The sequence below is a fragment of the Pinus tabuliformis genome, chromosome 6 (genome assembly GCF_031772625.1).
Source record: "Pinus tabuliformis cultivar Carrire ecotype Pingquan chromosome 6, CPIR1, whole genome shotgun sequence".
NCBI classification, from domain to species: domain Eukaryota; kingdom Viridiplantae; phylum Streptophyta; class Pinopsida; order Pinales; family Pinaceae; genus Pinus; species Pinus tabuliformis.
In genome coordinates this window covers 979,865,934-979,881,726 of record NC_142292.1, presented here as the reverse complement: position 1 = coordinate 979,881,726, position 15,793 = coordinate 979,865,934, and the positions used below count along the sequence as shown (strand labels likewise).

The window sequence follows — 15,793 nt, the reverse complement described above, 5'->3', positions numbered from 1 at the left end:
CTATCAAATTTTGTAGCTTGAGCCTTGCATGTGCATTTGTTTTCCTACATTTATCTTTGGTTTTCCATTTTGCTTAGCTGCAATTTTTTTTTTTAAATGGCAGATTTCTTTGCAAATTGTTATTATTTCAAGCAAACATGGCTCTAAAAGGAAAGGATAGTGCATGGGCTCATTGTGATGTAATTGATGGAAAAATGATATGCAAATTATGCCATAAATCTATTGGAGGTGGGGGTATTCTTAGGTTGAAACAAGACTTGGCTGGGATAAGAGGCCAAGTAAAGCCATGTGATGCACCAAATGCACTGTTAGGTCCTATTAGGGCAGAATACATTGCCAAGATTGAAAAATTTTATGAGGATAAGGCTAGGGAGAAGGCCATCCAAGATGAAATTGCAAGGAAGAGGGAATTATTAGAAGCCATGAAAGAGAGTGGGTATGATGATTATGAGATTCAAGACTCCACTTCTATCCCTTCCACCAATGACTCCTTTCACTATGTTCATCCTTCTGTTGGACTTGGCCAACCATCAAAAGGAACAAAGAGAGCAAACATCCAAAGTTATTTCTCATCTTCTGCCAACATTGCCTCTTCTAAATCTAATCCCACTTCCTCCCAACCAAGTTCTCAACCCACTTTGGATCAACATTGGAAAAAAAAATGCAAAGAAACTTCTCACCAATACATTGCTAGATGGTGGTATGATTCAGATATCCCATTTAATGCTGCTCGCTCACCTTATTACCAAGCTATGTGGGACTCTGTTATAGCTGCAGGAAAGGGCTTCAAAGGCCCTAGTATGCATGACTTGAGGGGAGCTCTTTTGCAAAAAGAGATATCTTCCATTGATGAGTATTTGGTTGAGTTTAAAGAGTCATGGCTCAAAACAGGTTGTTCCATTATGTCAGATGGATGGACCGATGGAAAGAACCGCACTATCATTAATTTCCTTGTTTCTTGCCCTCAAGGAACCATGTTTTTGAAATCAGTTGATGCATCTGATAAGGTAAAGGATGCAATCCTTCTATTTGAGCTTTTGGATAACGTTATTCAGGAAGTTGGGGAGCAGCATGTTGTGCAGGTCATCACTGATAATGCCTCAAACTATGTTCTTGCTGGAAAGATGCTTGAGGCCAATATAAGACCATATTTTGGACTCCATGTGCTGCACATTGCATAGACCTCATGCTTGAGGATATAGGCAAAGTGGAGTGGGTAAAAAACACTGTAGAGCATGCCAAGTGCATTACAAAATACATTTACAACCACTCATGGGTATTGAACCTAATGAGGAAACACACTGGAGGCAAAGAGCTTGTTAGGCCTGCAATTACGAGATTTGCAACTCACTTCCTCACATTGCAATGTCTCAATGGTCAACATAAAAACTTGCAGAAAATGTTTTCCTCTGAAGAATGGTCTGAATCTCGGTGGGCTCGTAGACCAGATGGAAAAGACACCAAAAAGAAAGTGTTAGACACTTATTTTTGGAAAAGGTCTGTAGAGCTTGTGAAAATTACCGAGCCCCTTGTTAAGGTGCTAAGGTTGGTGGATGGGGAAAGATTGGCCATGGGCTACATTTATGAAGCTATGGATCAGGCAAAGGAGCAGATACGGGCAGCTTACAAGGACAGGTTAGCTAAATATGGCCGTATATGGGAGATCATTGATAACAGATGGAACAATCAACTCCATCGTCCTATACATGCAGCCGGGTATTTTTTGAACCCAAGGTATCACTATAAAAATCGGCTAGGAGATCAGCATGATGGGGAGGTCAGAGCTGGATTGATTGATTGCTTGGAGCGCATGGTCCCTAACCATGTAGACCAGTTGGAAATACATAGACAGCTTACTATTTTCAATATGGCAAGTGGTACTTTTGGCAAAAACTTGGCAAAGATGGCAAGAGATGTGGACCAACCAGGTAAGCAATTCCAATTTCCATTTTGTTTTTCATTTCAAGTTAAAATTGTTTACGTTCTTTACAATTCAAATTATAAACTAAGTTACTAATTATTGTCTTTTTCTTTGCAGCACATTGGTGGGAGTCATTTGGTGGCGAGTGTCCTCAATTGCAAAGGTTTGCAATTAGAGTCCTCAGTCAAACTTGCAGTGCTTCAGGTTGTGAGCGCAATTGGTCTGTTTTTGAGCGCATACACACGAAGAAGAGAAACCGTTTGGAACAAAAACGGTTAAATGATCTTGTTTTTGTGCAATACAACCTTCGACTGAGGAGGAACCAAATGATGAGCAAATCACCTGATCTAGATCCCATTGTGTTGGACGATATTGATCCAACATCAGAATGGGTGGAGGAGACTGAAGATCCTGTGTTTGAGGCTGATTTTGATATCGACATGGCTTTAGCGGGGGATGAGGCAGATTATGTGGCGGCATCAGAACGAGGATCAGTAGCGGCATCAAGGAAAGGCAAGGAACCAATGGAAGGCACTAGTTGTGCAGGTCGACAAACTCGTGCTTCCATTAGGTCCACTTCTATTGTCATTGGTGGCATTGATACTGATGTTGCAGATCAGGCTGAGGCATCCTCAGATTCTGAACCAGATGATGTCTATGTAGCTCCTGATGATGATCCTGTGTCTAGTAGTGGTGATGGACTTGATGATTGATCATGTGTACACTGTAGACTTGTAGTAGGCCAATGGCCTCATAGCTTGCAGCATTGTTTTTGGACTTTATAGGCCATTTAGAGCCTCATTTCTTATGTATTTTGCTATTTTGTCGATGATATGTATTGCACTCGGTGCCATTTTGATATATTCACCTTTGCATGGTATATAAATGAGCAAACTTTGCATATTTTGTCTCTATTGGCTTGGAATCATGGTTTTACATCTTAAAAATAGTTTTGTTTCATTAAAGATTAATTATTTAATGTATTTTTTTAAAACCGGTTCGTTTAGACCAAACCAGTCCCGATTAGACCGGTTCCGGTCGGTAAACCGGTTCATTAGGTGGACCGGTTCGGTCATCGGTTCTGGTTTTAAAAACATTGATTTGAACACAGTCACGATAACGACTTGTGGGTTTTTCATTTATTTTTATTTTCTTGGAAAATTGATGTGTGTTGGATATATCTCAAATTCAATGCAGTACGGAAACTTGATGACTAGTAAGGAAATTGGTGACTAGTCGAATAGTTAAATGGCTGCGAGTTTGACCATGACATGGGCTGTGACCACAAAAGGAGAATTGAATTGTTTTTTTTGTTTTTTTTTGCAACGTTTTGAAACGGTACAAATTGTTTAGATTTGTGGATTCAAGTTGTGGCCAATTAAACCAATTTTGCTGCAATTTGAATACACTATGCAGTTATATGCAGTCGCTTGTGCATGGACAGTGAGTGATTGAAAATGCAGTTGTTGATGGTGTGTGACGACACAGAATTGACGGGGGCAGCGTAAGGAGACAACAATGGACGACGGTTGTGGCAGCGGGCGGATGAGAAAATTGCCGAGTTTGCAAATGGCTAATGCAGAATCCCAGTGAATCCAAGTGCAAGATGAAGGCAAAAGACCTTGCGACTCTGTAGGAGGGACAATTGACAGTGTTGGGTACAGTGGCAAGGTAAGTTGTTTTTTTTTATTATTATTATAAATTCTTCTATATATACTCTTTTTTTTATATTAAATATTTGTTTTTTGATGTCTTTTATTTTTATTTTTTGTTATATAACTATTTTTCTTTTCTTTTTTGTATTTTGATTTTGATTTTTTTTTTTTTTGTTATAAATAACCAAAGCCCTGATTGGTGATATGGAGAAACTCAACTTTTTGTAGTGAAACCCTTTACTTGACGACAATAATGGTGACAAATCCTTGATGGCCAAGGGCCGGGACTGGAAAGTGGCCAGAGGATCGAACTACTCTGATACCAAATGAAGCGAACAAAGTTCCTTCTACAGATTAATTACTCCAAAAGACTTGGAATATAAGGATGTCCATGAGGATACAAGTATTATATATTAAATGTGTGAATAAGAATGATTAATACAATGAGAATGAGAGGCTTGCTTATATACGATGCAGGTGTCTCTTCATGGAGAGTCATGTCTCGTTTAGAACTCTTCAACCTAATTACTAATTAACTAATCATTATTTATGATTATTATCATTTACATGATTTCTTATATATTTATTCATCACATTGCCTTCTTCCTCAGAAAGCTTTGTCCTCAAGGCTTGTTAATGAAAACGACTTGATCTCTTTTTCGGGTTCGAATGTCTTTCTGTCTCGGAACTGTCATCTTTGTCAATACATGTTGATATGATCCTTTAAGTGACAAACAAAATTGTCGCACTAAGAAAGGATCAGACCATCCTAGATTAATATTCTCTGGAGTCTAAGTCACGATATTCGTCCTAAACCCCCTACGAATCCCGAATCCAGCGAATCCGACACGATTCGGTTTGGATTCATGTCCAAATCATATGACATGTCGTGTCTTTTTCCGACACGTTGAATCCGAGGTCGTGTCATGATTTTCGAAAGCGTGTCGCGATTTTGGGAAACGTGTCCTGTTCATGGTAATGTTAAACTCTTAAAGTAAAAGTGACATTCTCCTTAATCTTCATTTTCATCCTTTTACTTAAATTTTTAACATTACCATGAAATGACTCAAGATGTTTGATAGTGGTTCCGGCCTCATTGGATTTCATATGGAGAAAGTAGAATTTTAGATTTCATTCAAAATCCAGCAGACTTATCAGTTTTTCAGGATTTTAGGATTGGGGGATTGCAATGTTTCCATTGAATTTTGTCATGTATTAGGGTATGGAACTCGTATTTAATCAAGAGCACCAATCCCTCTATGTACCTTGATGTTAGTGACATTGGTTTTCGAACTCCTGTATCATGACCCTCCTAAAAATGTACGCATCACTCAAACAAAATCTTGACTTGACATGTTATGCTTGTTCTATCTTATGTTAATGCTTAAAGGGTGATATTAATGACAAAGATCCCTATACAGATACAGAGGTAATGACAAAGATACCTCTGGATATTAATGCTTAGAGGGTGATATTAATGACAAAGATCCTGATTTTCCAACAAGACTAAAAAATTAGACATTTCTCGTGGTGGCAAGAGGGCCAAGCATAAGAAATAGATAATAGATTGACATGTATTTGAATTTTGTATGTACTATGCATGCTAATAGCTATAGATGAAGATCTATGTTTGAAATCAATAAATTTGTATCATTAATTAAAATTTGTGTAAGAAATATGATAATATCTAATTTTTAATATATATATATATATATATATATATATATATATATATATTAAAATATATGTATATATATATATATATTTTTAATAAAATAATATATAACGTGTCCTGTTACGGGGGGTCAGCATATCCGAATCCGCACCACGAATCTCAAATCCTACGTGTCTCGAATCCCCGTGTCAGGTGACTTAGTGTGGAGTATTATGATCACTGGAATTTTCTAACGACTTGTCACCATAGGACTAGATTGAGGTTACATCATTATTCTCTGGAACATCAATTTGTTGTTTCTGTTCCGAATGGTCCCGATATGTAGCATAGTTGAGTTGGCTACTCTCATGATTCAAATGTCGATAGGGAACTTTTTTGGTTTGACTTTCCCTTCTTAAGTGTTTGGAATTTTTTTTTATTTACTTCAGGTGATGACGTTGTTGAGTTCGTTAGAGAACCTTCACTTGGGGTGTTTATCATCTGAACTGCAACATCTAAGTGCTTCTTTCTTTCGACTAGTTTGCATTCTTCTTGAGTTATGATATTCACTGGATCGGTATTCGTTCCCTTATCTTCAACTTGGACTGTTACGACAGGAGATTTTGATACTTGTTCTTGAGTAAATTGTTCTAACTTGTCTTTTAATGCTTTCTTATCATCCTTAAGTTTCTTAATTTTAGTGAGTAGATTTTGATTATGGTTTCTTAGACGTAAGAGTACTTTGGTTTCTGATTCATCAACCTTATTTTCAATGTTTTGACTTTTGAGTTTTTCATCTTTCAGATCTCTGATTTGTTCTAATAATTTTTTATTAAGGTTCTTTATACACAAGGTTTCCTCTTCTTGTTCTGATATGTGCTTTTTGAGTTCTTTTTTTATGACCTTAGTCTTCTTCACTTGTGTAAGTAATTTTTCAATGTGGTCCTTGAGGCGAGAGATTTTTTCATCATTTTCCATTACTTCCTTGTAATGCATACCCACAAGATTTTTATGTTCATGTTGTAACGCTTCCTTGTTTTGTTGAAGTTTGGCTATTTTGTTTTTCTCTTTATCTTCTAGCTGCAATTTCTTGGTACACTGGATTACATCGTTTGGTAGAAGTGATGTTGGGCTTTCAACTTACAATGTGGATTCCATTTTCTTCATTTCCTTATATTTTGCCATTAATTGTCCCATATTTCTTGCTAATAATTGTTTATCTGCATCACTTAGAAGTTCGACTAAGGTAAAATTTTTGTAACATTTTGTGCAAACAACGTTTTGATTTCTGAATGATTCTTGACAATTAGGGTATCCTTTTGAACAAAAAGGACATATTGCAAAGAAACTACTATTCTTTGTGGATGACATTTTTTTCTTCACTTATTTATCTCTGTTTTTTGTTATTAATTTTTATTGTTATTTCTTTTTCCTTTTTAAATTCTCTCAATATATAACCTCTCTTTCAATATATACTTTTTAAATAGTCTCTTTATATATATATATATATATATAAGCCTTTTTCTAAAATCACCTTTTTGAATATATGTACACCTTTTATCTTTTTATCCAGTCAACAATAATAAACTTCAACGGCTCTTTAAAGTTTAACCTTTCAACAAATAAAATGTTATTTTTTTTGTTAAGAAGGGAATTTTATCTTTTTATCTAGTCAACAATAATAAACTTCAACGGCTCTTTAAAGTTTAACCTTTCAACAAATAAAATGTTATTTTTTTTGTTAAGAAGGGAATTTATGATATAATTTAATATGTTTGTAATTTATTCAAGCAAATTTAGTTCCTTAACTTTCACAATGATAATCACCAAATATATTTGAACGTAGTGACGATAGTGACCTGTGGGTTTTTCATTTATTTTTATTTTTTTGGAAAATTGATGTGTGTTGGATATATTTCAAATTCAATGCAGTATGGAAACTTGATGACTAGTAAGGAAATTGGTGACTAGTCGAATAGTTAAATGGCTGCTAGTTTGACCATGACATGGACTGTGACCACAAAAAGGGGAAATGAATCAATTTTTATTTTGCAACGGTACAAATTGTTTAGATTTGTGGATTCAGGTTGTGGCCAATTAAACCAATTTCACTACAATTTGAATACACTATACAATTGTGTGCAGTAGCTTGTGCATGGACATTAAGTGATTGAAAGTGAAGTTGTTGATGTTGTGTGGCGACACATAATCGATGGGGGTAGCGTAAGGAGACAACAATGGATGGCGGTTGTGGCAGCGGGCGGATGAGAAAATTGTTGAGTTTGCAAATGGCTAATGCAGAATCCCAGTGAATCCAAGTGTGAGATGAAGGCAAACGACCCTGCGACTGTGTAGGAGAGATAATTGACAACATTGGGTACAACAACAAGGTAAGTCTTTTTTTATTATAAATTTTTCTATATATACTCTCTTTTTTTATTATTAAATATTTGTTTTTTGTTTTTATTATTATTTATATAACTATTTTTCTTTTGTTTTACATGATTTCCTATATATTTATTCATAACATTGCCTTCCTCCTCAGAAAGATTTGTCCTCAAAGCTTGTTAATGAAAAAGGCTTGATCTCTTTTTCGGCTTCGAATGTCTTTCTGTCTCGGAACTGTCATCTTTGTCGATACATATTGATATGATCCTTTAAGTGACAAACAAAATTGTCGCATTGAGAAAGGATTAGACCATCCTAGATTAATCTTCTGTGGAGTATTCTGATCACTGGAATTTTCTAACGACTTGTTATCATAGGACTGGATTGAGGTTACATCATTATTCTCTGGAACATTAGTTTGTTGTTTCTGTTCCGAATGGTCCCATACATAGCATGGTTGAGTTGTCTACTCTCATGATTCGGATGTCGATAGGGAACTTTTTTGGTTTGACTTTCCCTTATTAAGTGTGTGGATTTTTTTTATTTACTTCAGGTGATGATGTTGTTGAGTTGGTTAGAGAAACTTCACTTGGGGTGTTTATCATTTGAACTGAAACATCTAAGTGTGTCTTTTCTTCAACTAGTTTGCATTCTTCTTGAGTTATGATATTCACTGGATCGTTATTTGTTCCCTTATCTTCAACTTGGATTGTTACGACGGGATATTTCGATACTTCTTCTTGAGTAAATTGTTCTAACTTGTCCTTCAATAATTCCTGATCATCCTCAAGTTTCTTAATTTGAGTGAGTAGATTTTGATTATGGTTTCTCATACGTAAGAGTTTTGGTTTCTGATTCATCAACCTTATTTTCAATGTTTTGACATTTGAGTTTTTCATCTTTCAGATCTCTGATTTGTTGTAATATTTTTTTATTAAGGTTCTTTAAACACAAGGTTTCCTCTTCTTGTTTTGATAAGTGCTTGTTGAGTTCTTTCTTTGTGACCTTAGTCTTCTTCACTTGTGCAAGTAATTTTTCGACGTGGTCCTGGAGGCGAGAGATTTCTTCATCATTTTCCATTACTTCCTTGTAATGCATATCCACAAAATTTTTATGTTCATGTTTTAACGCTTCCTTGTTTTGTTGAAGTTTGGCTATTTTGTCTTTCTCTCGATCTTCTAGCTGCAATTTCTTGGTACACTAGATAATATTGTTTGGTAGAGGTTATGATGGGCTTTCAACTTGCAATGTGGATTCTCTCTTCTTCATTTCCTTATATTTTGCCATTAATTGTCTCATATTTCTTGCTAATACTTGTTTATCTGCATCACTTAAAAGTTCGACTAAGGTAAAAGTTTTGTAACATTTTGTGCAAACAACGTTTTGATTTCTGAATGATTTTTGACAATTAGGGTATCCTTCTGAACAAAAAGGACATATTGCAAAAAAACCACTATTCTTTGTGGACGGCATCTTTTTTTTTTCTTCACTTATTTTATCTCCCTTTTTTGTTATATATATATATATATAAGTATTTTTCTATAATCACCATTTTGAATATATGTACACCTTTTATCTTTTTATCCACTCAACAATAATAAACTTCAACAGCTCTTTAAAGTTTAACCTTTCAACAAATGAAATGTTATTTTTTTTGTTAACAAGGGAATTTAGGATATAATTTAATATGTTTGTAATTTATTCAAGCAACTTTACTTCCTTAGATTTCACAATGGTAATCATCAAATATATTTGAATGCAATCACGATAGCGAGTTGTGGGTTTTTCATTTATTTTTATTTGTTTGGAAAATTGATGTGTGTTGGATATATGTCAAATTCAATGCAGTATGGAAACTTAATGACTGGTAAGGAAATTGGTGACTAGTTGAATAGTTAAATGGCTGCTAGTTTGACCATGACATGGATCGTGACCACAAAAAGGGGAATCGAATCGTTTTTGTTTGTTTGTTGCAACAATACGAATTGTTTAGATTTGTGGATTCAGGTTGTGGCCAATTAAACAAATTTCGCTGCAACTTGAATACACTATACAAATGTGCGCAGTCACTTGTGCATGGACATTGAGTGATTGAAAATGCAGTTGTTGATGGTGTGTGGCGGCACAGAATTGATGGGGGCAGCATAAGGAGACAATAATGGACGGCGGTTGTGGCAATGGGTGGATGAGAAAATTGCTGAGTTTGCAAATGGCTAATGCAAAATCCCAGTGAATCCAAGTGTGAGATGAAGGCGAAAGACCCTGCGACTGTGTAGGAGGGACAATTGACAACATTATGTACAATGGCTATGGTGTAGCGTTTGGGTAAGTCCTTTTTTTTTTATTAAATATTTGTTTTTTGTTGTTTTTTTTATTATATAACTATTTTTTTTTTTTTTTTTTTGTATTTTGATTTTGATTTTTTTTTTTTTAAATGGCCTAAGGCTTGATTGGCGATATGGAGAAATTCCAACTTTTTGTAGCAAAACGCTTTACTTGACAACAACAATGTTGATGAAACCTTGATGGCCAAGGGCCTGCACCGGAGAGCGACAGAGGATCGAATTGCTCTGATACCAAATGAAGTGAACAAAGTTCCTTCTACAGATTAATTACTCCAAAAGACTTGGACTATAAGGATATCCATGAGGATACAAATATTATATATTAAATGCGTGAATAAGAATGATTGATACAATGAGAATGAGAGGCTTGCTTATATACCAAGCAGGGATCTCTTCATGGAGAGTCGTGTCTCATTTAGATATGACTCTTCAACCTAATTACTAATTAACTAATCATTATTTATGCTTATTATCATTTACATCATGATTTCCTATATATTTATTCATAACATAAACTCTCATCTGCTGCACTGGTTTTCCTACATTGGGTTTTTCCGGGGACAATTGTCCAAAAATAACTGTGTTGATGTGATTGATTATTGTGCTTGTATATCACTGTTATTTTCTCTATGCTATTATGTGATAACTGCAGTAGAATTTATTTTAATGTTTTGTAAATAACTTATTGTGGAAGATAAGTAGGAGAACTAAATCAGTTATTGCAGTGGAATTTCGTGTTAGAAATTTTCACAGAGAGGGAGTAGTATGTGCGGGTAAAGGATTGGGACCATGCACCCAAAGTCAGGGTTTCCCAAGTAGTACCACCCTAGAACCAAATGGTCAATAAAGGAGAACCCACGGGGCTAAGATCCAAGGGTAACAACCAAAAGAGATCAAGGAGACAAGAGCACAAACTATACCCACTCTTTCCGCCAAATCCCCCCATCAATCCATACCCAAAAGTATCCATGATAAGTAAACCCAATACTCAATTACCAAATGACAAGACATACCTTTAGATTCGGGAGGCCCACTTTCAAACATACAAAAAATATAGGTGGGTGAGGGACCACATAGCTGGCTTAGTTGGCAGAGAAATGTCACAATGAGCTAGTAGGAGGCATCAATGGGCTGCTGGCTGCCGACTGAGGCTCATCATGGAGAAAAATTTCTCCGGGGGATATCACCCACAAAGTTGTGGGTGACACAGCCCATAACATACTTGAATACATCATACTACTCATTATTAAATGTAAGCACAACTGTCCTTCATGTAATGCATTTTGTAAGATATTGACACAGTCTTCAAGATATGGCATATTAGTTTTAAAGAATATTATGATGCAAGACTTAGACCCATATTTGGTCCTTTCTGACAGAGCTCCTCTTGAGTTGGTTTCAAAGGATCAAATATTCCAGACAATAGTTGTACATACCTCACATCCAAAAGAGTTTAAGGAGGCATTAAACTTCAAATTAGCTCTCAGATATTCATCATCGTAGAGTTGTCATCATATCAATACAACTTTTATGTCACATACTAACAGTGTTACCTTGAGAACTATCAACGGTTTAGAAGGATGAGAGGACTTCATCATACCCGATCTTCTAGAGTTTTGATACAATATTGTTGAGTCTTGCAAAATTTAAGATAAAGAGATCCATTCCTTCCATGCTAGACCTGTACTTGATCTCCAAAGAAAAAGGTTACAGAGATGACAATACATGCCTCAATTTCAAATGTCAAACTTCAGTCCTTGTCACACTTCTTCTTAATCTTTGTCATTAGGGCAATCTTTGTTCTCAAGTACATTGTCTTCCATAACACACAAGAAAATGAGAATGCTAGCACAAAGCATTTTAAGATTTCTTCTTCTCGGCCTTCTTTCTTTGACAGAGATATTCTCGTCCTTCAGAGATTTGGTTCGGAGGTCTACGAGGTCTTCAAATAGAGCTCTTGGTCATCATCTTAGAATTTCAATTTTTTCTCTTTGTTTGTAGACATGTTTGATCTTCAAGGCTTGAGGCCTTTTGGTCTACTTTCAAATCTTCTTATGAATGCAAGAAAGAAACTAGGGCTTCGACCATTTGAGATTCACTCACTGAGGTTTCGACCTTCTATTATTCGCCTGACGATCTTTAGTGAGACTGGGTCCTGAGGAACTTCTTCTTCTTCAATTCCTTTCTACTTTTGTCTTCATGTCATTTACCTTCAATGGAACCTTTGAACTTGAACTTTTAATGGTCATCATTCTTATGATCTGCAATGGATGCAACTTGTTTCTTTCGGTGTGCTGCTATAATAAGTTCAATAAACACCTCAATTTCATGATAAGGATCCCATTATATGAACAAAGTCATTGGTCAATATCACTCTGAAACAATTTTATGCTTGAAAGGTGTGTATCCAAATATCTTTGTAGATAGTGTAAGATTCGTTTATGGTCAATATGAAGGCCTCAAGTCTTGAGACTTAGCATTTCAGGCTTCTCAAGCACAGACAGAACCTTGCACTTCTTGCAAACTGAAATAGACTTCCGGCCTTCTTAACTGTTCCAAAAAAGCTCGGTCTTCACTTCAGATCCTTGCACTCCTCCATAGAGATCCGGACCTCAGGCTTTAACATAGACTTTGGTCCTGCACACAGAATACTCGGACTATACTCAACTTATTCTAATCATTTGAGACAGGGAAGGAGGAATGTCTTCTTATCTTGGTTTAGGCCTCCTTGTCTTCTTGTCCACCTTTGCTTGAGAGAACAGAACTGATCTTCTAGAGTGCTCTTTAGGTCTTCGTGTATCTCAGATAAGGGCTCCTTCAAGCTTGTTTTCTGCCTTTATGAAGGAATTCATGATGAAGATGATCAATTAAGATAAAAGATAAAGGATCTCAATGCTCTTTAAGGCGATCTCAGTGCTCTTCAAGGTGATCTCAATGCTCTATTCCTTCAAAGCTCCAATAGCATGTTGATTTTCTAGTTGCAGACAAGACTTGAACAATTTTCAAACTGATAACTACTTCCAATGATACAATTTGACTTCTTTAGAGCATTCCAATTGTTAAGCACTTATACTTGAAATTTCAACCACTAACTTTAGTAGAGCAACAGAGAAACATGACTTAGGTTATATCCTTAAATTAGGATTATCCTAGTTTGAACAGAATTATTTGTTTCCATGGTACTTTGTATAAGACAACCTCGTGTTGATGTACATTAAAGGTATTTCTTTTTTAGCTTTTCTATTATCATTTGTAGAATTCACCAATTTGGAATTCTGATTGTAATCTTTATGAAAAGTAAAAATGTTTCATTTATGTTTTGTGATTTATTTTCGAATATTAACAATGCCATTTGAAGAATGCAGGAAATCAATGATGAAAGAAAAGCTGAAGCAGATTCAAAAGTTGGGCATGCTCCATTAGAGTTGGTTCCACCAACTCCTGCACTGAAGTTGCCTCAACTGTTTTCTTTATCTCCAAATCCCTCAGAAAAAGTCAGTTACTTGCCGAAACATCAGGTGGCTATGACTCAGATGCGTAGTATAGAAACACTTCCTGAATCTGACAAAGTGAATGGACTTTCACCAACAGAAAGTCTGAGAAATGTTGATATGCAAGGTCTGTGCTTTTCTCTGTGCTCAACATATTGTGGTTTTGTGATACAAAGTGGTCCTTATAAGTACATCTTCTCCAAATTTCATAGTCATGATTTAGTTTATTGTGTTTTGCAATGTTTATATGGCTATAATAAACAATCCATCTTTAATCGTCATGCAGATAACGGGAATTCTGAACATTTTTTTTTAAGGAAATCTGTACGGGAAGCAGCACTCTCCAAACCAACCGTTACCTTAGAACACATTGACCAAAATGCTGAACATTATTTTATACCACTTTCTTCAACAAATAACTTTGCTAAGAGTGGAGCTGCCAAGAAATCCACAAGAACCCAGCCAAAGTTAGGGGTGTTTAGGTCTTTAGAAGACAGTTACAAATTCAACGATGATTCACTTGTTGGAAAGGATAAAGGTCTCAATCGCGAGCACTTTCATGGTGTGTTTGACCTTAAAGTAAATACTGATAAGTTACATACCTCAGCAAAGTATGCATCAAATGGGCAGTTGTCTGTGAGCTTTTCGAAATTGGTTCGTTCTGAGATACAAGAAAATCATTTTTCAGAGATGGAAGGTGATAGTGTTGGCGAGGAATTAGTTCAGCCATTCTCCCCACCTTTGCTTATGGAACTTTCTTCATTTCCAGAAGCATATGATGATTTACTAGGTATAAGTTCACTTTGTTAAGAAGCTTTACTTTATTAAGTAAACCTGAGATATTTTATGCTTTTGTTAATGAAATGCTCGATTTGTATTCGTCTTGGGTTGCATGTCTTTCTAGGGATTTTGGTTAGCAAGTCTTTAAATATTTAAAATATACCCTTAAAAAAATATTTACTTTGTCTTCAGGGGAAATGTTTGCAATACTTGTACATTTACATTCTTGCTTGCTAGATAGAAGTTTTTTCATAATGAGAATAATTTTTCAATGGTCTGGATATGTGAAGTCATGGAGATCTGACATTGATACATATGTTTGATTGAATGAGGATGTTTAGAGATATTTCCTAATGCAGTTTGTCACTGCATGTGCAGCTCCAATGTCTGAGGGTGATGCTGCTTTGATGGAATGTTCAATGCAAACCATGCACGCTTGAGTGGCCAGACCAAGTGAAATTTTTATCTGCTAATCTAGAAGTCCTTTTGAACAATGTTTGACAGAAGTTTGTGTCAGATGCGGATCTGTAATGTATATCTGAGTGCTGGATCAATGTGTCTTTGTATCAAAACGGCACACATTTTCAAATCTGTGAGTCATTTTACTTCTGTGGCATGTAGTTCTCATCTTTGTAGGATACCTTTATGTGCATATATTTATCATTTTTTCTTCTTGTAAAAAAATGATGGAATTTCACCTGTTAAAATAATTCAACTATTATAACACTGATCTTTTGATGGCTCTCTATGTATTCCGTGAGTTGTTTGACTTCCCCGTTGGCCAGTCTCATTTATCTGTTGCCATAATGTTGATGACTTTCTTAAGGAATAAGAAAACTTAATAAAAGTGCAAGAATCCTTGCTTTTTTTGGTGCTTCAACATAATGTGACAAGGAGATACCACAAACAGTTTCTGTAGCAATCAAACATGGAATAACACTGCAGTATTGCAATCCATTGTCAAAGTTAAACCACCGTAAACCACTCTGCAAAAGTAAGTGATCTACTTCCAGCAAGATGGTTTAACTGCAGAGTATCATAGAAAAGAAAGTATACCATGGTGCAAAAACTGGCAATCTACCACTAGAAGGATGGCTGAATGCCTAAGGCCAAGCTGGTCTCTATTGGGGTGCTATTTTGATTTTTAAATATGTGTACGTTGAATAAGTTATGAGGGTCTATTTTTAATTGCTAACCTACAGATGCTACATTGATTATTTAGTGCATGCAGCTTGATGCAATCTTCAAACAAGTTTTAGTTGTTGGTGCAGTTATTCGTAGTTGTGGTGGGCATGCATTAGGTAGTAATAAAACATATAACACTCTGCAGTATCGCTATTGTCAAAACACAGTAAACCCTTCCACACAGGCAGGCGATCTATTTCCAGCAGGAGGAATAAATGACAGAGCATTCTCAAAATGGTAGTAAATCACTCCACAAAAACTGGCAATCTAGTTCCTGCAGGACAGCTGAATGCCTAAGGTTAGGGTGGTCTCTATTGGGGCATCGTTTTGATATCGGACAATGTGCGTGTTGCATAAGGTAGTAGGGTTTATGT

General features: G+C 35.8%; 1 protein-coding gene across 1 annotated transcript in view; it reads left to right on the top strand.

Moving 5' to 3' along the window:
- Positions 1-15,006, top strand: part of LOC149262275 (AUGMIN subunit 6-like) — a 307,382-nt gene extending 292,376 nt beyond the window's left edge. The window contains exons 11-13 of the mRNA XM_089423872.1: positions 13,329-13,581; positions 13,741-14,244; positions 14,613-15,006. Of these exons, the coding sequence (XP_089279998.1) occupies positions 13,329-13,581; positions 13,741-14,244; positions 14,613-14,674 (819 nt within the window). The 3' untranslated portion in view covers positions 14,675-15,006. The remainder of the gene's footprint in view (positions 1-13,328; positions 13,582-13,740; positions 14,245-14,612) is intronic.
- Positions 15,007-15,793: the final 787 nt, after the last annotated feature.